The sequence below is a fragment of the Calypte anna genome, chromosome 2 (genome assembly GCF_003957555.1).
Source record: "Calypte anna isolate BGI_N300 chromosome 2, bCalAnn1_v1.p, whole genome shotgun sequence".
Lineage (NCBI taxonomy): Eukaryota > Metazoa > Chordata > Aves > Apodiformes > Trochilidae > Calypte > Calypte anna.
The window spans coordinates 100,772,338-100,794,360 of record NC_044245.1 but is presented as its reverse complement, the minus strand read 5'-3'; the positions used below and the strand labels follow the sequence as shown (position 1 = coordinate 100,794,360).

The window sequence follows — 22,023 nt, the reverse complement described above, 5'->3', positions numbered from 1 at the left end:
CTTCTATAAAACAAAGAATAGCAGAAATAAATACAATTTTTCCTCTGTAATCTGGTTTGTAACAAGAGCTCCAGTGAACCAAAATTCATGACAGTCTACTGTAGGATCAGTTACCTTAAAAAAAAAATGGCAAAAGTGTTTTTTAAAAGTACTTGGGTTCATACATATAGATGTATATGGGAAGGGGGTGAGTGTATAAAATATAAATTTATGCTTACATGTCCAGATATATGTATACTAAATGCTTACATTTCAAAAATCCTGCTTTCTTTTCTATGGATTTTTTCCAGTTCTCAGCAGAAAAATATGTAGTTTTTCTCTCCCCTTCTGATTCTGATGAGGTGAGGATTTCTGTTCCACATTTCCCAGTCAGTTACCAGGAGAGAATTTAACCCAGGTGTTTGTACAGATTATGTGCAAAGGATGTAAATACAGAGTAAGCTGAGATAGCCCAGATTACAACGAGTAAAATGTGCTAGTAAAAATGAGATGCTAACATTATATTCCAAATCCTGGATGACTTTCTGTTTCCTTTAGTACCAGCCATTTCACTTCATTATGGGTGACCATATTTGATAGATGATTTCCTTCCATTCATAAGAGGCACGGAAAACTGATCTATTTTTTAAAGTTTTCTGTCTGAGGAGACTTAACTTTTCTGCATAATATATAAGGTACATTTAACAAAAACATAATCTGAAACGTGGATATTTGCTACAGTTGCGATTTGTTGTAAATGGTTTCACAAAAAGCAGCAACAAGCTTCCTATGGATAAGCCAGTGTTTGTCCACTAATAATTGTGAAAGCTGCATTATTTATTTATATCCTCCTCTTACAATAGACACCTTCAATCATATAAACACCCCAATGTTTTGAGGAGCATTTTCCAATCAGCGATCTCGGTTTGCAGCCATAATCTGTTCCTACTAGGAACCTTACTGAATATTTCCCATTCAGTCACGTGTGTGAAACATTGGTTAGTTACCCCCTAGAACTAAATAGACCTCTTGTTATAGAGCAAGATGCTGACATTGAGAACAATAGGATTAAATTGGCACCCCAAAATGGTATTATCAATTTTGTCTTATATATCTCTTGTGAGTTTTAAGGGTTTGGGACTTTTTTGACATGTAGTAAGTACGGGTTTTCTAACAGTAATGGTTAAATAACTTCATTTTTCTATGAGCTGATCAAATCTATTTATAGTTATCCAAAAAGAAAACATCTTTCTAAAGGCAAAAAGAACTGAAGTTAAAGCCATTTGCTCAAGGTCCATGAACTTCAGTGCCAAGAGGTTGTCTCCAAGTTCACTGGCAGTGAGGAAGAAATGCCACTCCTTTGTGCTCTGAGGGTCAAAACGTCTGGCGAGTGTCTCAAACAAAAAGAATGGCTGTGCTAAAAATCCCGTTTTAACTTCATTTTGTCTTTCTAGTTCTAAGACATTGAACAGATTTTTCTCTCTTTAAAGATGTTCAAATAGGTCACTAGTTGAGAAGTAGCTAATGCAAACCAAATTTGGCCTGGGTTGCAAAATATACCCAGGAATCTGATCTGCTAACCTGCTCTGAACTCCACATGGCTGTACCGAGCCAGCTACTGGTTCAGAGCTACTTTAATTTAACCATGGTGTAAACCTGCCTGTTGTTTGTAATGGGATTTCTGAAGTGATCTCAAACTGCCAGGTCAGAAGCAGTGATTAAAGGTCAGCTGTTCCTTTTATCTTTCAGAATCTCCATCAAGAGCTTGAGGCAAAATTTTATGAAGACACTTTTGACTGGGACCAAGTACGAAATAATGATGCAGCAGGACTGCTGAAAATGTTTATAAGAGAACTCCCAAGCCCCCTCTTCACAGTAGAGTATCTTCCTGCTTTCATCACATTAGTGGAAAGTATGTGCAAAAGGAGTTAAAACAGACTGACAGATAAAATGTAATAGTTGATGTTACATTATTTTCTCTCTCTACAGCAGAGAGGAAGAAAAAGGCCTGATGCACTGTCTAAACATTTAAATTTTCTGCAATTTTTCCTTTTCAAATGGAAAAATGTCTCTACGTTTATCTAGCAGCCTAGACTCATTGTGTGAGTGACACAACTGTTTAACTTAGCATTTGAAATCTTAGAATGAACACTGGCTGAGCAATGACTTTCATATATAGATTCTGATTCACACAAATTATAAATTTCACAAATAAAAATTTCTGCAAGGTAAATGCACGTCCCTGCCCTTTAACTGACATTCTGTTGATTCTATTTTACTTCTCTCCAGGTTTATGCTGAGGTCAGACTATTCTTACGAAGATAAATGTGATCACAGAAAGCTTCAGGCAGTTGGGTCCTGTTTTCAGTGTACATAAACCCTCTCATTCTCAGAACATTTTGTTCATTTCTCTTCCAGGAAGAACAAAGTAGTACCTTGCAATACCTATTGACTTCATTGTAAATTCACCTGAGCTTGGACAGAGTGAAACTATCAGAATGGAGCTTAGGCAGAGTGGTACAGGAATCTTAGAAGCTTTATATAAGGTTGCAGCCAATTTTTCAGGATCTCCAGGAGGTCATTTAAAGGGCACAAGGAGGCAACCCCTTCCTGTAACCTTCACGTACCTGAGTGTGCTCCTTGTAGTACCAGACTGAAAGCAGTTCTGATAGCTTAGCAGTTGGAGAGGAAGACTGAACATGAAGTGCCTGTGCTATACAACAGACACACTGTCCAAAACACTAATTCTTTTTTTTCTCCAAACCTCTCTCATGCCCCTGAGTGGAAGCAAATCACACATACTCATCCCCTCTTCCTCACCCTGTGATCATTGCACAGTATCAATGTTAACAGTTGTTGAAAACGTGATGGTGTTTTGTAGCTGACAGGGGGCTTTACATTTATGTAGAGTGCTAAACATGGGAAAAATAGTTCTTAAGTTACAAGTAATCAATCTCCACACAAATGCCACCTGTCTGCAAATTTTCTGAAAATAATTATCCATTTCAGTTTGAAATGAAGAGAATACTTCATTCAGTTACATGTTCTTTGTTATCAAAGAGAAATTGGCTAACACAGACAAGTACTGGCTCCCTGGTATTTAAACAGAATTTTAGAGAGGTTTGTCTTCCTCTGTGACAAACGTCTAAGATGGCAAGGAAAAATCCACTCATAATTGGTTTTATATTTGGGAAAACTGTTATGGTTAATAAATAGCCACTAGTTATAATATAAACAATATACAATAATAATGTAAATAATTATATAATTATAAATTATTTATATAGTATATATAATATAATATATATAAATAGCACTAGTCTCAGCTGGGCAGCAGTTGCTATGTTTCTAGAACTGCTGACCAGCAAGGGATTTGGAGCAAACCAATTTTACCTGAGATTTAAAAAATATTAATTATTCATATTCTTAGAAATCTCCAAGATCAAGTTACAGCTACAAGCTTTGCATCTGTTGATCATGCTGCTGCCTGAAGCCAACAGAGACACAGCCAAGGCAAGTTCTTTGTTTGCTATCACCTGCCATCTGTAGTGCTTTTGACTTTTAAATGGGAGATTTAGTTTTTTCTTAACAGCCAGTGATCAGATGCTGCACTGTGAAAAGGTTTTTCATAATTTCCTTGAAAAGATGTTCCAATTCCCTTGCTGTAGTTTCTTTTAGAAGCAATTAAGAAGTAGTTGCTGGAGGTATTCAGCTGCTGGTGTTGGTAAATGTCTCCGAGGCATCATATATTTTGCAGCATTCATTTCAAAAGGCATATTCCTCACATAGTTTGGAAAAAGAAGGTCCAGTTTCTGTGGTTTCTGTATAACTGGAATACTTCTATGTAGCGGGAGGAGCCATTCTTGCTCCTGAAGCTCGACGAGCTGCTGGCCTCTTCCAGGACTCCAGCCACCACACAGCGCTTCCAGGGTAGAAGTGTAGCAGGAAGAGCCTTTCTTGCTCCAGAGGCTCGACGAGCTGCTGGCCTCTCCATGCCTCGCACCAGAGTGAGCTGAGGTCTTCTCTGTGGGTGTGTGTCCCACCTTTATTGGCCCCCTGGCCTTGCTCATGCCCAATAGGGGCCTGTCCTAATCAGGCACAGGTGGACTCACACCCACTCACTGGCAATTCGAGGCACCTGGTTCATCTTGTCTCTACACTCCTAGATCAAGGTAAACAACAAGCTGCCCTCCAAGAGCTTGCCTAGTGCACTTCCAGTGATGAAGGGCTTTGAGGGAACTGGACTAGATTGAAGAAAGTAGTCCAAAGTAAAAAAAAAGCTGTAATCATACATCTGTAGGACAGACGCTGTAAGGGCCTTGGCCTCAACTGTTTTGCCTTACAAACTCACACCCACACCCACGTCCTGATATAGACACAGTGGCTACAACCATTCTGGGTGACTGGGACTTCCCAGATATGGCTGCAGATTTATCCTGGCTCAAAGATTCTTTGGACTTGTTTTCATGTAAAGGAAAGGGTGAAAAGTTGCCTGGGAACTGCCAGATACCTTGTCCTGTCCCCTGCTCACTATGACCCACCTGGCAGGTCCCCCACCTCTGGAAGTCTCCCACTGTTCAGTTTATCTGAGTCCAGATGCCTTCTTTCCCTGTGGTTATCTATAAAAATAACAAGGAACAAGAGTAACATCCCTCTTTAAAGCATTTAGAGGTCTACTAATTCTCTGTGAAGAATGGGGATTATTTCTTCTACCAAAGTCCATATCGATACAGAGCAGTATGGGTGAAATGTATGCCAGATGAGTGGTCTTAATTGTTACTAGGCTTTTATATGAAAATAGAAGTGATGAGAAACTGAAAGCAACCTTACTTGATATCTTATAATCAGATTTTGGGAATTTCTCCAGTGCAATTTCTGTTTTGTAATTCCTGGGTTTGTAAAAATGTTTTAATTGCAGTGTCAGGGTACAAAGACAGTGGTTTTTAATGGTATGTTGTTGCAAAAGGACTCACTGGCAGACCCCAACTCTAATCACAGCTGCAATCTATCCTATTCAGTCACTCAAATAAAATTCTGAATAAACTGCCCAAAAGCAAAATGAGTTTCCTTTGACTCTGCCATGCATGTGCAAAAGTGACGTCAACAACCACTGAACTCTTCTTGCTTTCATTAACCCAAAATAAAAGTCTGGGGGTTGCTGGCAGGAATTCCTGAAATTATATCATATATTGGACTGTTGCAGACTGGAAGAGAGGCTGATCAGATTGCAGATTTGAAGAGAGGTGATTGCAACATATAAAGCTTTGGTCAGATACATCAAAATGGACACTGTGAAGAAATTAACTGTTGCACTGCAATACATTTATATCTTCTACTACAGCATTCAGAGCTTTAGTGCAGACACTGCATTGGACATACAGATTTAGGCTTATGCTCTGACAGATAACTTATTAACATGTATTTTGATAACATAATCTATTCCTCTGTGACTGACATAGGTGGTTGTGCAGGCAAATATCAGAGTATTCCAAATTACAATACAAATAAGCCTAAATTTCACCTCGAAGTGCAAAAAACGGCAGCTTTTGAACCAGGCCTGTTGTGCATTTGAAAACACTGCATTTAAGAAGGAAACTGTTTTGTGAGACTCAACATAAGAAGTGGTTTTTTTCCAGGCTTTTCTTCAGTTCCTGAAGAAGGTGGTTGCTAATGAAGGGAAAAATAAAATGAATTTGTGGAATGTTTCAATGATTGTTGCACCAAACCTCTTCATCTACAAAGGGAAACGTGCAAACCAACAAGAAATGCAAGCAGCTGCCACCACAGCGCATATTGTGCGGCTTTTAATTCGGTACCAGGACATCCTGTGGACAGTGAGTAGTGCTGGTTCCCTCTTTGTGGTTCCTGTACACAGAAGCAGCTCAGTGGAAATCAGAGTTCCTAGAAGAAACAGTTAGATATTCTTTGCAAACTGGCTGAAGCCTTCTAGATCTAGAATAAAATAAAGTGACAGGTGTCTCTGGAGGGAGATTTACTTTACCTATGAAAATCATTTTAGCCCAAATTGCCCTCTGGAGGTACCAATCCCACACCATTTTTATTCAGAGAAACGAACGCATAGGAGAATGATTCAAATACTTGGGTGATGCTAAGTTTAGATACTATCTCAACTTAGATTAAGGTTAACTGTCAGTTCAAAGTCTAGTCCATAATAATTTAGGCCAAAAGTGTGTACTCCTTGCAGTAATCCGAAAGGTTGGTATGAAGATGACAGTCTCAGCTCTTTTCCTTTTAACAGAGGGAGAGTATGATGAGGATTGAAAAGGCAACCTCAAAGTTTCTACAGCTGCAACAAATATCACTAAGGAGTTTCATATGGTATGAAAGGTGACCTACAGTTTCACCAAAGGAATAACTGTGGGTTGTTAAAGGGAGCTATTAATGGCATGTATCTTCAGGGAATAAATAGAGCTTCTGCTGCCTAAAATTTAGCTCCTTAATAAAACCCCAAAACCAGTGTTATGAGGGAAAAAAAAATGACTGCATATTCTTAGCTCTCTTTTCCTCCCATTAGGTCCCATCCTTCCTGATTTCCCAGGTGAGAAAAATGAATGAAGCAGCAATGAGCAACAGCAAGAGGCAGCTGATGTTTGACAAAGGAGTGAGAAAACTTCTGAGGAGAAAGACCATGGAAAGAGAAAGACCTGAAAGACCAGAGGTGTGGTAAACATATATCTTTTTTATGGGTAGCTTTAACAATCTTCCCTCATTTCTTATCTCATAAAATCTTTTGGGGGTACGACGGGAGATTTTGACATTCAAAATACATTGACTGAAAGATATGCTTCCCAGTCCAACATCCTGATAAGAGAGAGCTTTGGGAATTGATTGAGAAAAAAAGGTGAGGAAGGCAGAATAGTTTCTAGCAGCCCAAGCTATAAACTAACTGGGTTAGAATGATGTTTTTGTTGGATGGGGCTTTGAGCAATCTGATCCAGTGGGAGGTGTCTCTGCCCGTGGCAGAAGGATTGGAGCTAGATGATTTTTAAAGTCCCATCCCACCCAAACCATTCTGGAATTCTATGATATGAAGTGTGAATCCATGCTAATTCAGGTTTTTTGAGAATTAATTTGCCAGCACTGTCTGAAATACATTGTGGGTAGGACAGACTGGTGCTGCAGAATGAGACATAGGTGTTTGATTAAAATGGTGGTATAGGCGACTATGTTACCAAACTGTATTCACCCTGGAACAAGTACAGAGAGGGCTTTTCTGTGGAGTCTATTACTGCAGTCCTTGGACCTTCGGGAGGGCATGTTCATTGATCACAGTAATTGGCTTTGCATCTAATGAAAATGAGACTGGGCATGGCAGGTAGCTGAAATATGGAGGGCAAATTGGAGGCAAACTCTGTTTGGCTAACTGAGTTGAATTTTGAGAGCACTTAACGAAAACCCCGGGTCTCAGATGTTCTAAATTACACAGGGACAGAGACTAGAGAGACTATTGTATTCTACTCAGCATGGTATTAACTGGATTAGAACTGGAATGCAAACCTTGCTAATTGATTTATCCACCATTAATCATGGAAGAGTGCATAAACTTCATAGATGAGTGTTTGAACCCTGTGCAAGGTCAAATTTCAAATTAACAGAAACCATATGGTGTTTAGATATTTTACTGTACATAAGCTTCGATCTGGTTGAAACTATAGGAAGTAGAAAGAGAGAACTGGATCTTTATGCCTCAGAAGAATTTAATCTATAAATGGATGATCTGGTACTCCAAGTCATTTCTATGTATTTTTAAATGAGCAGTTGGTTCCATGACCAGTGCTGACAGAAATGAGTTAAAAGATCTCAGATAACAACAACTTGACTCAGTATTACTGCAAGCAATTAAAATTCAAGAGCTGGTACTTAATTCTGCATTCATTTATGTGATGCTTACCAAGGAGTTTGGGTCTTTGTGTTGTATCTTATTACACTGCATCTATGAATTTGTGTTTGTATGATTGTAAATCCTTTTTTTTTAATAAGTGAATACAGGACAGTGATTTTTGCAAGTAACATCAGATGAGATGCAGAACTGGTTCTGAATACAGCTGAAGCAATATATGCCTTAAACTTACTCAACTGAATATCTATTTTAGGGAGCTGTCACTTTCCCCCCATACCTTCAGTGTGACATACCCGAGGGGGTGATAAGAGTTTATGCTCCACTACATTCAAAAGTCTCTATGGCAATTCAACTCAACAGCCAAACAAAAGCCAAAGATATCCTGGCTCGATTCCACTGTGAAAACAGGTGGGTAAATCAGAACATTTTGTTTTTCCTGAACAATAATGTCAGAACCATTAATGAATAGATTGTCTGCTTTTCAAAGGCTCATTGTGTTAGAAGAACTCTTTTTCTAATCTAAATTTGCTAATTTATGGTTACGTTGGTCAAAACCTTTTTTACCACTAATGTTATTCTGTGTATTTTACTTAATGATTTTCTCTTTGCCCTCTGTTATGCCACTATTAAAAGCATATAGACTTGCTGTGTAGTAGAAGACTTAGTTAACTCTGACACAGTAACCTATCTCTGCAGTAGATTCAGTATTCTGCAGAGCACCGTTTGGTGGAAGTCCTTGCTTTTGACAAGGAAGTTCACAGGGGTGAAAATATTGATTTTTAGCTTAATATTGCTGGTGGCTGTAACAGCAGTGCTTGTAACAGAAAGACAAACAAAAGGTCTTTTTTCTATCCTATCCTAGCCGCGGTTCATCACAGAACATGAGAGGCCAGATCCAAAGTTTACATGAAATTGGAGGAAATATAGGTAGGTCTGCCTCATTTTTGAAAATTCAATTCTGAATGTCCTTAGTCTTCCAAAACCTCAGGGCAAGGTTGTTTTCACACAGCTGGGTCTCTCCCACCTTCCAGTCCATCTGCAGGAGAAATGTCTGACCCAAAGGCTGTTAAAAGCAATGTAATAATTCCTTCTGACTCCAGCATGATTGCAAGGGCACCCTGCAGTTGACAGTGACCTGATCTCAGTGGCTGGATCTCAGCAGCACTCCTTAAAGTCTTGCCAAATTCATCTGACCTTTTGCTTACCCCTCACTCTCATAATTGAGCATTTTTCCATGGTTAAGAGATCTTCCTCTTGTAAGCACATTCCACCTCTCTGTCAAGTCTTTTCCCAAGACCTGTTTTTTCCTCTCTGTATTTGAGTGTTAAACTCCAAACGAAAAACACAAAGCAAGAATTCAGCCCTTGCATGTATGGTTGTACTATACCCATACTAACCCATGTGCTTTATTTAGATTGTAAATTCCTTTCAGTAGGGATTTTGTCTTCTTCTGTGTTGCATGCGGTGACATTCTTGTAATAACAACAGTGGCTTGCCACACAAGTTCCTGGCCTAAAGGTCAAAAACCAGATTTTAATTTGATATTGCACAGCCCTGACTCCTTTCTCTATTCATACAGAAATTCTGGATGCTCTGTTGGAGTCTTCTGTCAACTGTCTGATTAGATTATTCTTTAATTCTTCTAAATTCAGCTCTACACAGTTTTCATAAAGTTATTACAAAACATCACAGACTTGCTTCAGAAGCAGTCAATCAGCAAAGTCTTTATTACTGAGGATACCCACAATTAAATCTGATTAGTGATTTGTTTTTTCCTGGTGAAGCAGGGTGACCAACTGATCCTAAACCAAGAGAAGATCCAAAAGGCCTTGTGAACAAATCCCAAGTATTCCCACCACTTTCTTTCAAAAATCTGGATGCTTAATTTGCATCTTAATTTAAAATTATTTTTATAGCCCTAGATCATCCAGAGTACCTTATTACATTGATTATGCATTAATTCATTTATATTGCTTTCAGTTTAATAAAATCATTGGGACCTCACTGACCTTATAAGTAACTACAAAAATTATACCACAACCTTTTGTGTCACAGCAGTGTAACCTCACCAGATAAATGACTTCATCACCCAGTGTAAACGCAATATAGTCCAATAAATCAACTTAACTCAAGAATTTATTGCCTTATTACTCTGTTAAGCACCAATTGCCTCCTTCTTTGGCAAAGGCAGCAGAGACTCCCCAGCCAACTCCTATTCCCAGTCACCCCCTAATGAAACCTGTAAGCTGCTAGACTTCAGAGGATTCTCTTTTTATTTTTTTAATCATCAAAACAGCAATTGCCAAAAAAGTTTATATTGTCCCTATATTTCTTTGCAATATTCTGGCTGGATGGGAATACATGGTTTACAGAGTCACTTTGTCAGCATTTAAAAATAGTGTAGAAACAAAGTCATGTAGTCATAATTCCAGCCTAGTAAATCCCATAGGTGTAACAATGTTATTAACACTTCTATTAAAACCATAATATTTGTTCACATCTGACTAAATGCCTTGTCCATAACTCAGTGTTAACACAGGGCATCTTGCCTGAAAGTGAAAGTGAATTCATGACTCTCCTGTGACTAAACTGGCAAATTTACCAATGCTCCTGCATGTATCCAGGCAAGATGTCAACTGGACACACCAAACTGGGCTTGCTATATGCAATACATTTAAGGACATTTTAACATAGCTCTGTCCTATTTATTAACATGCTCAGAGAGTGCTATGATTGATGGTGGGCAACTTCCATTTCAGGTCAGCACTGTCTGGATCCAGATGCATACATGTTAGATGTTTACCGTGCAAATCCTCAGGCAGAATGGGTGATAAAACCAAAAGCGAGCTGAAGCAGAAGGCTGTGGCATACTGGACAAAACCCAAATGGACAACAGTGTTGCCTGTCATTTTAAGAAGCTCTGGAGAGAGATGAAACAAGGTGGTAACTACAGGATATCATTCCTACCTACTGTACTGTCCAACTAATGTTTGCCATGTACTATTTTTGGTATTAGCATTACCACACTGGTGTTGGGACCGTCTGAAAGCAGCACAGGGGTTGGTTATGCTTCATATAGGTTACACTTGTGCCAGGTGGCCCAGGACTGAAGGAGGACAGGCCAAGGTACGGTGCACAGAAAACAACCTGTTGTCTATGGAGTTGTGTTTCCTGACCTGGTGTCAGAACATGATTTTTTTGAAAGAGTCCAGTGGCATCCGTTGATGCCCAAAACACTACAGACCACGGCGTAACGTAGAAGCAGCACAGAGCCATTTAAGAAGAGAAGGTCTCTCAAGCATGGAAGACCTCAACCTGCAATGGTGCCAAGATGTAGCTGTGTGAGAGAATCAAACATTTCTGCTGAAAGCAAAACTGTACAGAGTGTATTACTGCAATATGTAGGTCTCTTAGTCACTCCTCAGGAGACACTGAATGTGGAGGAGGGAGGGAGGCAGACAGAAGAACTATTGTATAGGCAGCTATACTGCTTTATGTATGTATCACTGTATATATTACTACCATTTTTCCAAAACAGTCTGCCTGAATCAAATTACTGTGTGCAATTGTAGAGCCACAAACTATTTTCTCCTTCCTTCCCGTCACATACACAAGCTTTGGGAGACAAATGTTAGGTGAGAAGGGGCATATTCTCTTGGCTCAGTCTTTTACTTGATACTCTCATATCAGATGTAAGTCAGTGTAATGCCATCATACAAGGTATGTGTTAATGGTGCCATTTACAGCCATTGCCTTATTTGTTAAGCATTATAGTTTCTTAATTTGTAATCTAATTCTTTTTCCTTTGATTATTTTAGCTTTAATATGTAAGCAACTTTTATAACTATTCAGCTGCATTGAGAAGAGAGACCTTTGTCTGGATCTTGTACAATACAGCATGGAGAAGAAAAAGAGCTTCCAATGAGTAGATTTAATACTCTTATTTAACATTTACACGTGAGGGCCTTAACACCATAGCCAAACTAGGTCCAGCTGTTCTACAAACACATAGGTATACACCTCCTTTTACTGACAGCATGTGAAACCACACAGGCTGACAAGAGAACCGTGGGCTGCGATGGCATTGGGAATACAGCACAGAAAATGTTAGTGTGCCTAGTTTGTAGCCAGTCACAAGGGTGAGAGCTAGAGAGCTGTTCTGCACCTAATTCTCTGGTTTGGGGCTGTACTTTATAGAACTCAAGCATGTTTGCTGCGTAGGGAAATCTCAAGTCTCTGGAAAACCATAAGGATTTTCATCTTTGTTTTACACACAAATGTGGGAACTAATGCCTTCACCTGCACTGCAGTGTCTCTGTTAGATGGCCATATAGCAGAATGAATTCACCCACAGTCTGAGCAGTGTTTTTTCCTGACCTAGACTTGCAGATAAGGAAGGAGCTGTTTCTCTGTTTTCGAGGTTGTAATGTAAAAGTGTTCTGAACCAATTCCTCCAGGTGAGCTTAAAGTACGCTGTCCTGCAGAGAAATCTGTAACCCCTGATGTTCTGCTGAAGCAGTCCCATTAGCATTCTCACACAGTAGAAAGCCTTCTTCTGGTTCAAAGTTCATCATGTTCTCCAGGAGTTAACTTCTTAATGTTCAGTGAAAGAAATCAGCAATGGAGTCAGTACTTTTACCAGCAACAATGTCTACAGAGGGCAGATCCTGTCTGTCTTTCTTTTATTCTTGGGATAAAAATTTAAAAAACCTAGCACCATTATTCTTTCATTTTCTTTGAAGCAGTGAAGTTTCTAACGATCCAATTTTGTTTGGTTTTTTTGGTTGTTTTTTTTTTTTTTTTCTCTACAGTAAGGAATGCACAGTGACAGCCAGGTTAAGACCAGGACAATTGTGTTATAAAATATGTTGTTTTAACAACTAGTTATTTTAAGTATATGAGAGGGAGTGGACCAGTGATTTGTTCATAGGACTAAGCATAAATGTTTTGTCAAGTGCTTGGTTCCTGATTCCCTTTAGTTCCCACTGCAGCAATGGACAAACCTCTGCTATGATGCCCTTTTCTTTTAGCTATAAAACAGGACCAGTACTTTCCTTATAAAGGTAACATGAGAATTAGTTGAGCTAAATTCTGCTTTCAGATGCAAGCCAAACAATTCCTAGAGCAGAACAGGAGTTATAAACATTCATTGAGGAAGGACAAACTCACCAAAGGGATTTTATGTTCAAGGTTCTTTGAATATGAAGAGCATCACATAAATGCTAAGCATTATTGTATTTATAGAGACTAAAAGAGTTTTTATGACTACACAGAAAGCCTGAACATCAACGAAAGGATTCAAAATGTTGTAGCAAATGAGAACTTTTTACAGTACTTTTAGACAAATACCTTGACCTCCTCTGTCTTGCCCACTCAATTCACTCTGTGTTCTCAGTGGCCACACAGGGGAAAGTACAGAGCACCCCTGTGCTCAAACAGTAACTGGCTCAGCATGTTCTGGAACCTGAAACAAGGACTTCATCAAAATTATTCCTGAAATAGATCTCACTGTATTCCATACAAGAGAAAAAGGGCTTTTTGGAAGACTTTCACCTTTTACTACTTGGCAAATTTCCTAGTCAAGAAAGCCAAATCTTATGTAATTAAATCCATCCTGCAAAAACTTTTTTTATACTAAAATTGCCTGCAACTTTCTAGGACATGCATATTAGTAGATGAACTAGAGTCTATGCATGGTGCTCAGACTACAGCATGGCCAAATACCTGCTGTGTCTGAAAATAATGGCAAAATTCTTTTTCATAATGACCTAGTGACAGACCTAATGACCTATGAGTACTCTGTTTAATACTGTCACACATTGTTTTCTGTTGTTGAGGTACACTAGCTTGATATAATATGGACCAGACAAACTGAACAATCTCTACTACGTATGAAGTGTCAACTTTAGGCTTTGTATTTCAAAACGGTGCTAGAGGCACCTGGAATTTTGTTCTTCCTAACAGCAGTTAAGTCAAAACCAAGTTATGCTACCATTGTCACCCAGCAAAAACCAACCTATGTGGAAAGTCATTAGTAATAAAATGGTAGCAAGGAGGAAGAAACTTAGTCAGTAAAGTCCAAAGAAGCCTCAGGCATTTAAGAACTCCACAGTTCTATAAAGACATCATTTTGCATATCAAGGGAGAGAGTGCTGCACGAAGTAGGAAACAGACTGGAATGCTCTAACCTGTTTATGCAGCTAATGTCATTAGGGTGTGTGTGTGTGTGTTTGTGCAAATGTGCCTGTGTATAATATTAACTACCTCACTCTGCATTTTCCAGGAAAAATAATTTGGCTGAAGAGGTTTACTATTCCAAAACCTTAGTTACTAACTTCACCTCTCCACTACTCTTTTACATTGATAAAATGTTTCTCCTTTGAAAGGGGCAAGACTTGGAAATTATAAAAAATATATAATAAAAGACATATTTCAGGATCTGGATGAAATTTTATCCAAATCATGTTGCCTCACTTACTGCTTGTAATGTGAACTATGTGAGATCAGATCTTTGGGTTAATAGACAACAAATACAAACATACTATGTTTCAGGTTTTTATTTTTCAATGGCTTTCCATTAATACGTGTCTTTTCTGGAAAATAATATGATGCCACTAATTAAAGCAAAGTGTTTGTATGTACGTTTCCCTTACAATCCTCATTATGTTAATGTGTTTTGTTGAAGTAAGCCAGACATTAGGTGTACATCAGAATGCATCCATTGTATTGTATCTGTGTCAAAAATAAAACCAATACCAACAAAGAAATCTCTTCAAATCTAAACACATGTTTTTTGTATAGAAGCAGGAGACAGGAACTGCAAAAAGCAGAGGTGAATCTGTCTTAAAAGCAGGTCTGTCATTATAGCATGTGAACAAGTGAGTTACACAAAGGACCATATCCTGCAATCACTGCTCCACTGGAACTCCAGGAGCTTTTCTCTTGGACTACCTCAATGGAAGTTACAAAATGGCATTGTTTGGAATGCTGCCTCACTGAAATAAATGAGAAACTGCTTTGGGTTTTCATTTGAGCCAGCCTTTTTTAAACTAGTATGAAATCAAAGCTGACTTAGGAATCAATTGCATAAAATCATATTAATAGCCAAATCAAATTGCAAGGAGAACACAAAAATACTGCTAGTTCAAAGAGAAAATAGGAGATAGAAGTGACTTGTAAGGAACTGTGTTTATTATAGGGTCACCCTCAAGTAGGACATGGTTGTGACTGCTTGAAGATCTCACCAGTTGATGAATGCATGTCCTTACTTAAGTTAGATGGAGTGCATGTGCCCTAAACCTGACTGAAGCAGAACTACTGGAACCCTTATTTTAAAAAAAGAGGCAGGTGCAGGAGGAAAATGGGTAAAGACAGAGCTGCTGCGTTGTCTGTGAATTAGGAAACACAGGGCACCAAGGGTGCTTTCCTGAGAAAGATGCATTAGTTCTCACTCCTAAAACACATAGTTGTTCCCAAGCCAGACCCAGACCTTCACCAACACAGTTCATGTGCATCTCTCTGATTTAGAGTTGTGGCTTCTCCTGCAGCTGATGATATGAAAGCATAAACAGGATCATAATCTTCCTAGACAATGTGGCTAAAAAAGGGGTCCAGAAACACTGGATATTACATTAGTAGGAAAAGGGTGGGAGCGTAAGTAAGAAAATTCTACTAATTATACCCCGAACTGAGGCCTTCAAAATTATGCCTTTAGTCTCCTGCTCCCTCTGCTGGCTTCTACCTCCTTGTCCTTTTCACTTCTTAGCCTTCTGGTTCTTTCTTTTCTAACTGAGATGTATGGACAACTGAACTACGTGAAATAATGCACAGTTTATTGTAGTCTTTTTATGTGGTTCAAAATTATTACCTTTTTATAAAACGACCAACACAATAAAAATGAAATACTGTCAAGTAATCAAAATAAAGCATACTGTAAACACTGATTAATAAAAATTCCCCAAAGTACCCAATTAATGCCATTAACATTATAGTAGAGGTATTTGTTGTTTAAACCTTTTAGTTAAAATGCAGACGTAGAACTCTCACTAAAAAATCAAAAAATTAAAATGACCTGAGTTGGAAAACAACCAGAAAATCAAATAGATGCAGTTTCTCACCAATTCTTTCGTTATGAAATGAGAATGAAAAAGTAACAGATTGAAACAAAAACCCCCTCTTAGTCCAGACAGGCTTTGCTGCAGTTCAGTGCTCAGCCCCAGGGCAGGAATGAGGAAAAACTCCACGCAGGTCAAAAGCTCTGCTGAAGTCAAACACTTCTGCCTGTTGGCCCTTAGTCAGAATGAGGTTCCTCAAACAGCCATGGAATGCAGTCTTGCTTGTGAGGCAGTTTTGCTTCACATCAGCTGAAAAACAAATGTGAAAATACGTAGAATCTGTTTCTAGTGAACTGAAACAATACAAAGATCCAGGTTATTATTCACCTGCTTCCCCTGCCTCCCAAATGAGAGATATAACCAACACCTGAGGAGCATCAAGTTCCACTCATGTTTGGATGATCTGGAATGTCCCACCACAGTCACTGCTGCCTTCTAAGACATGCCCTGTAAAACTTGTGCAGTTTGTAGGAAAAAATTGTTCAAAGGGATAGTGGGAGATAAGAGAGGGTATAAGAGAGGAAAAAGCCACTGTATACAGGTGTCTTCCCCGTTAAAACAAACTAGAATATGAAGAAATAGCCATGGACTTCATTGGCACACTTAAAAATTAGGTTAGTAAAGAGTCACATTCTATTTTCCATACAATCTATGAAACAATGTATTCTACCTCTGTAGTACTCAACAAAACTGAATTCCTCTTTCCTCTATAGACCCTAATCTTCACAGACAGATCACTGAAAGAACAATTAGTATCATATTACCCAATTTAAAAAAAAAAGTTTCACAAGATGCAGACAAAGCTGCTTTGGTATTTGAGAAACATCAGATTTTAATCAAGATCTGATTAATTAGCAATAATTCATTTGTCACGAAGCACCAAAGCATTGTCCAGATGTTACAGATGTGTCTGTAACATTTCAAGCTGTTCTCCCTAGAGCTTTCCAAATATTTAATAGCCTAGTATGCCCTTCAGACCTCATCACTTTGTTTTCATACAAATGAAAATACTTGAACTGGTTAATTAGAAGAGCTGTTTCAAATGTATATAGGCATTTTATGTTATGTTTAAAGGCATAAGATATTAAAACCCATAAGAAGCCTGCTCCCTACTCTCTGTACAGATGTGGTTCCTTAAAAAGTACGCCTGCAAAAGACCAAACTCCTGATGGTAGAAATTCAGAGCTCTTAATGAACACATTGTCTTGGTTCAAATTCACAGAATCACAGAATGGTTTTGGTTGGAAGTAACTTTAACGATCATCAAGTTCCAACCCCCCTGCAGGGTCAGGGACACCTCCCACCAGACCAGGTTGCTCAAGGCCCCATCCAACCTGGCTGTGATCACTTCCAGGGATGAGGCCACCAAAAACCTCCCTAGTAAACCTTTTCCAGTGTCTCACCACCCTCACTCTAAGAAAGAATTTCTTCCTAATCTATCATCTAATTCTACCCTCACCCAGTTTAAATCCATCACCTGTTCACTACATGCCCTTGTGAATATTCCCTCCCCAGCTTTCCTGTAGGCCCCATCAGCTACTGGAAGGCTAATAAGGTAATAAGGTCTCGCTGGACTCCTCTCTTCTCCAGGCTGAACAACCTCAACTTGTTAAGAACTGAATTGCACTACTTGAAAAGTAATTGGATTACTTTGTGGGTTACTGTGTATTTGTATTGTCATTGTAGTATGACGTACAGACAGTTAATTCAGAAGGGAATTTGCACAGAAAAAAGGAAATATATGTTCACCTGCAGCAGCTTGACTTATGCCTGCACATCTCCTGACATGAAATATAAACAAAAATAAAGCAGAGTAAAGCACTATAGAAACGTTACTCAGATTAATGTTAGAGGAACCTTTAATATCAATTTGACTGCAAGAGAACTGCACCTCAACAACAGAGGAAGGGATGTTTTGAAGAGAGACTGTGAAAGACAAGGCACATGGAGGAAATTCTTGTCAGAAACAAAGGAGCAGTTTTGTGTAGGAAAGTGATATGCCTTCAGTTGATCTTGACAACACACTCAACAGCTAAATGCTGTCCCCCACAAAGACAGTACATACAAATATTAACATGCTATGATCTCAGTGACAAGGCAAGAAATGGCAACTCTGAGAGAGAGATGAAAAAAGAGAGAGGGACAGAAGAAGCGTATGTGCTAAGAATCATTCTTAGGAGAGTGAGAGCAGGAGAGAGATAAGGGAAGAGAAATATTGTTGTACCTACCAGGATAGCCTCCAACATAAATGGGATTGTTTGTGTCCGCAGATGTTGACTGGATGTAGGGATTATCAGTCTGAACCGAGTTCCCATCAATTATCAGCCAACTGCCATGTTTGCTTTTGTTTGCTTGAAGCTTGTGCCATTTTCCATCACACAAACTATTTGTGCCTCTTGGTTCATACACAGTTGTTATTCTGCCAGCTCCGTTATTGACATGGAATAAAACCTGTATTAATAGCCAGATGTAAGAATACATGGACTAATTAGGTAGATAGAAGCACAGTCATCCTGGTGCAGACATTTTGTTTTAATCAATGTTTGGTAAATATGCTAATATTTACTTTGATGGCTAGGGTGTGTCTTTATTGAAGTATCTTTGTAATCTAAAAGACTTTGATCAATCAATGCAATGAATTGTCTGTTGGGTTAGCTGTTGGGTATTCTTCACTTGGTATTTCAATCTTTCTTACAAATACAAATTATGAGAATTCAGATCTGAAAGAAGATCCATTATATTTCACTCATGAGAAAGAGAATGGGCTGAAGGCACTTGTCATTGCTTTATATGTTGATTTATTTGATTTATTTGTTTTTCAAAGCAGTAGACATTTCCTTAACTCTGTGATGAAGATTAATATGTGGGTATGAACTAAGAAAGTATGTCCCACAGAAAGAGTGTTACTTAAAACCATTTCTAGCTAGGAAGTCCTGAATAAAAAATGAGCTATTTCTGAGAAAAGGAAATACTTAAGAGCAATCAAGTATACATTTTTTATGCAGAAGAAGAGTAGAAAACTATGTATTGATTGTTAAAAAGCTTATAGAGCACAACGGCCAGTAGAAGTAATGAATGGAATCTAATTGCTCATGAATATTGAAGAAGGGATTACAAAACAGGGAGCTCTATACATGCATTAATATGTTTATCAAAGACAAGTATAGCTCTATGGCAGGAGAAGTATTCTACCACAAGAAAGCCATATATTTGGTCTAACTTTGAAGTTACGAAGTTATGTAGTAGAGGAGGTAACAGTGGCTGCAATCTAACATGCTGCCCTCATTAAAAAGGCAAAAAGTCCCAGTGACTTCTCCCAGTTTCCCATTTTATTGTGTGATGATGAGAAACCTTAAGACTGAAAATCTGTCTTGTACTAGTTCTGTGGGGATATATTTCAGAGTTGCCTCAGTCCCATTTAATTTAGAGCTACACAACAGCTCTAGCTGCCCAGGTTTAAGCAAGCCATGTAAAATGAGTGTGCCAGCACAGGGTAGCCTACCTTTCCATTTACAATCTCCAGTCCAATGGCATCAACTTTAGCACTGCTGACCCCAAGGAGAACGCCGTGCATCGCTGTTGTACGGAACTCCAGTGTGATGTTCACGTCAGACCGGACTTTATAACCTTCTCTGACTGAGAAGAAGTGATAATGCTTCTAACAGAAAACTTGTAATGCACAGTACAGAGTGGAATGCATATGTTGTCATTAGAAGACCTAAAAAGCTTAACTATTCTGCTGCAGAACCTCTGGGAAGTAAGTTTTTCAAAGTCGTAATTCACATTTGTTATTTGTACTGGAAAAGAAATTCCTGAGTTCTTTAATGATTTTAGATTTAATAAATTCTAGCTCATTTGTAAGAAACAGTAAAAAGCACAGTTCAATCCTTCATGTTACACCACAAGTCATAGAATCATAGAATGGTTTGGGCTGGAAGGGGCCTGAAAGATTATATATTTTCAACTCTTCTGCTACAGGCAGGGACAATTCACACTAGAGCAGGTTGCTGAAAGCCCAATCCAACTTGGAGATGGAAGTCCCCTGCAACTTTTTTCTCCATACCTTTTAATAGACCTTAACATCACAAACATGAATATACTTAGCTGAAGAAATAGGAATTTATTTTCTTTCCCCACACTATAATCATGAGCTCTTTCATTTATGGAAGTCTGACCTTTGCAGAAATGGTCACTTCTGGACTAAATGGACTAAAGGGACTCACTTAGAAATATATATATATATGCAGAGCATGAACTCTTTGTGTGAGGAATCAATTAATTACACACAATTCCAGCAAGACCTATAAAGAGTACATTTTCACTAACATTAATTCAGGAAAGGACTGCTTTCATTTACTGACACTTACCAAGAGCAGCGAAGCCACTGCCATCAAAGAAAGTACCATCCTGTGCTTTTGCATAGCATTTATTCACAGCAAAGATGGAGACAGGGCTCTCATTGTCCAGTTGTTTGCTATTAATCATCACATTACCAATGCAGGCAGCAATACTGTGAGTCACCTAGGCACATTGAATATAAGAGTGTAACACAAACTGCTGCAATGATCTCTCAGTGATTCACCTGATGTTATTGTAAATAAAAAGTCTCTCTGAACAAAACACAGCAAATACTTGTGTAATTATATTGCTACTATTGGGTATCCTTATATAAGGTCACAAACATACATAATGTCTTAAGAGTCAAAATAAATAGTTTAGAAACCCAGTACACACTCTCTGTAACATACACTCAGAATTGTATTTGCTTGAATGTGGGCAGAAATATGCTCAACAGTTGAAGACATTCAAATGCAAATTAAAACATATGTCAAGATTTTGTACATTTTACAATATAAATCACCAGATTTCTAGCCAACACAGTGATTCACTACAATTTCTCACTACTACTATTTTCAGCAATTGCAGATACAAAGTATTAAAATATTTGTTATCCCCATTACTCCATTAAAAATCATGGGCAAAGAAAGTATGCTTAAGAACTGAAAAATATTTTTGTCATTGTTGGAATCCTCTGAGATAACAGACTGCATAAGTAGTAAGGTCTAATCTCAGACAGCTAAACACAGCCTTTCAGAGATATTTAAGAAACCTTATTTCTATCTGAATGCAATAGGACTCAGGTACCAAAATGTTTGAGATTCTATATCATATTTTTCTTACAATATGAAACACAAATTCATATTCTTCATCCATTTTTAATGGAGATTGATAGAAGGGCTGTTAGTAAATTACAAGGATACAAGCTCTAGCTAGAGTCACTAAACCATAGAAAACTAGGATTGATGTGGTAAAGGATCATTACTTTCTTTGTTGCTTCTTCCCCTAAGTACTTTTTTTTTTTCTTCTGTCAGAAACAGGATACTTAGTTAGATGGGTTTGATACAGCATGCTTATTCTAATATCTCAAAATGTCAGAGATGCTCCACCATCCCAAACTTTCTTACGTTTCCAAGATTCTTTGGCACGTAGTCCAAGGGGAGTCCTCCCACATAGAGCTTCCCTTCCACATCCAAAGTGCTACCATCTCCCAGAGCACTGACTGCTACCAATTCCTGTCCATCCACAACAATAATACCTTTTCTTTTAACGTATTCTGTCTTTATCTGGAAAAAATGAGAACATGCAAACCAATCAGTTACCTAGTCATCAGTTGCTACACAAGGAAGCAAGACAATTGTTGAGTGGTGTTTGACACACTGTCCTGAGGCATCCTCTTGAAATTCATTGTGAAGTTAAGGCCATTTCAGAAGGCAAGTGAGAATCTAAACTGCTCCTTGCCTCCCCAAGGGCTCACAATGATTGCATGTTGTCCTGCTAAGTTTTTCAGTGTCTTAGCATTGTCTCAGTGTCATTATTTAAAACCACTCATTATTGCCTTAGGATATTAGTACATCACTTTGAAGAAGGGAGTACTGTGCTGGTCTTCTGTGATTACTGGGCTGCCCACAAGCTGAGCCATCGTAGCTCTCTGAAGTACACACTCCTACACCATAATTTTAGGACAGGCAGTGATGGATTTACTATGACCAAAAAGCTTTCCAGATCTGT

At 38.5% G+C, this 22,023-nt stretch overlaps 2 protein-coding genes across 2 annotated transcripts in view; one reads left to right on the top strand and one right to left on the bottom strand.

The window, feature by feature from the left end:
* The window catches only part of ARHGAP28 (Rho GTPase activating protein 28), a 72,126-nt gene extending 60,801 nt beyond the window's left edge, over positions 1 to 11,325 (top strand). The window contains exons 9-15 of the mRNA XM_030445254.1: positions 1,729 to 1,891; positions 3,410 to 3,492; positions 5,616 to 5,813; positions 6,515 to 6,658; positions 8,094 to 8,248; positions 8,703 to 8,767; positions 10,600 to 11,325. Coding sequence (XP_030301114.1) covers positions 1,729 to 1,891; positions 3,410 to 3,492; positions 5,616 to 5,813; positions 6,515 to 6,658; positions 8,094 to 8,248; positions 8,703 to 8,767; positions 10,600 to 10,691 — 900 coding nt within the window. The 3' untranslated portion in view covers positions 10,692 to 11,325. The remainder of the gene's footprint in view (positions 1 to 1,728; positions 1,892 to 3,409; positions 3,493 to 5,615; positions 5,814 to 6,514; positions 6,659 to 8,093; positions 8,249 to 8,702; positions 8,768 to 10,599) is intronic.
* A 4,717-nt stretch (positions 11,326 to 16,042) lies between these two features.
* Positions 16,043 to 22,023, bottom strand: part of LAMA1 (laminin subunit alpha 1) — a 99,497-nt gene continuing 93,516 nt past the window's right edge. Inside the window, exons 60-64 of the mRNA XM_030444674.1 lie at positions 21,420 to 21,578; positions 20,322 to 20,475; positions 19,457 to 19,590; positions 18,183 to 18,405; positions 16,043 to 16,203 (exon numbers count right to left, since the gene is read on the bottom strand). Of these exons, the coding sequence (XP_030300534.1) occupies positions 16,043 to 16,203; positions 18,183 to 18,405; positions 19,457 to 19,590; positions 20,322 to 20,475; positions 21,420 to 21,578 (831 nt within the window). The remainder of the gene's footprint in view (positions 16,204 to 18,182; positions 18,406 to 19,456; positions 19,591 to 20,321; positions 20,476 to 21,419; positions 21,579 to 22,023) is intronic.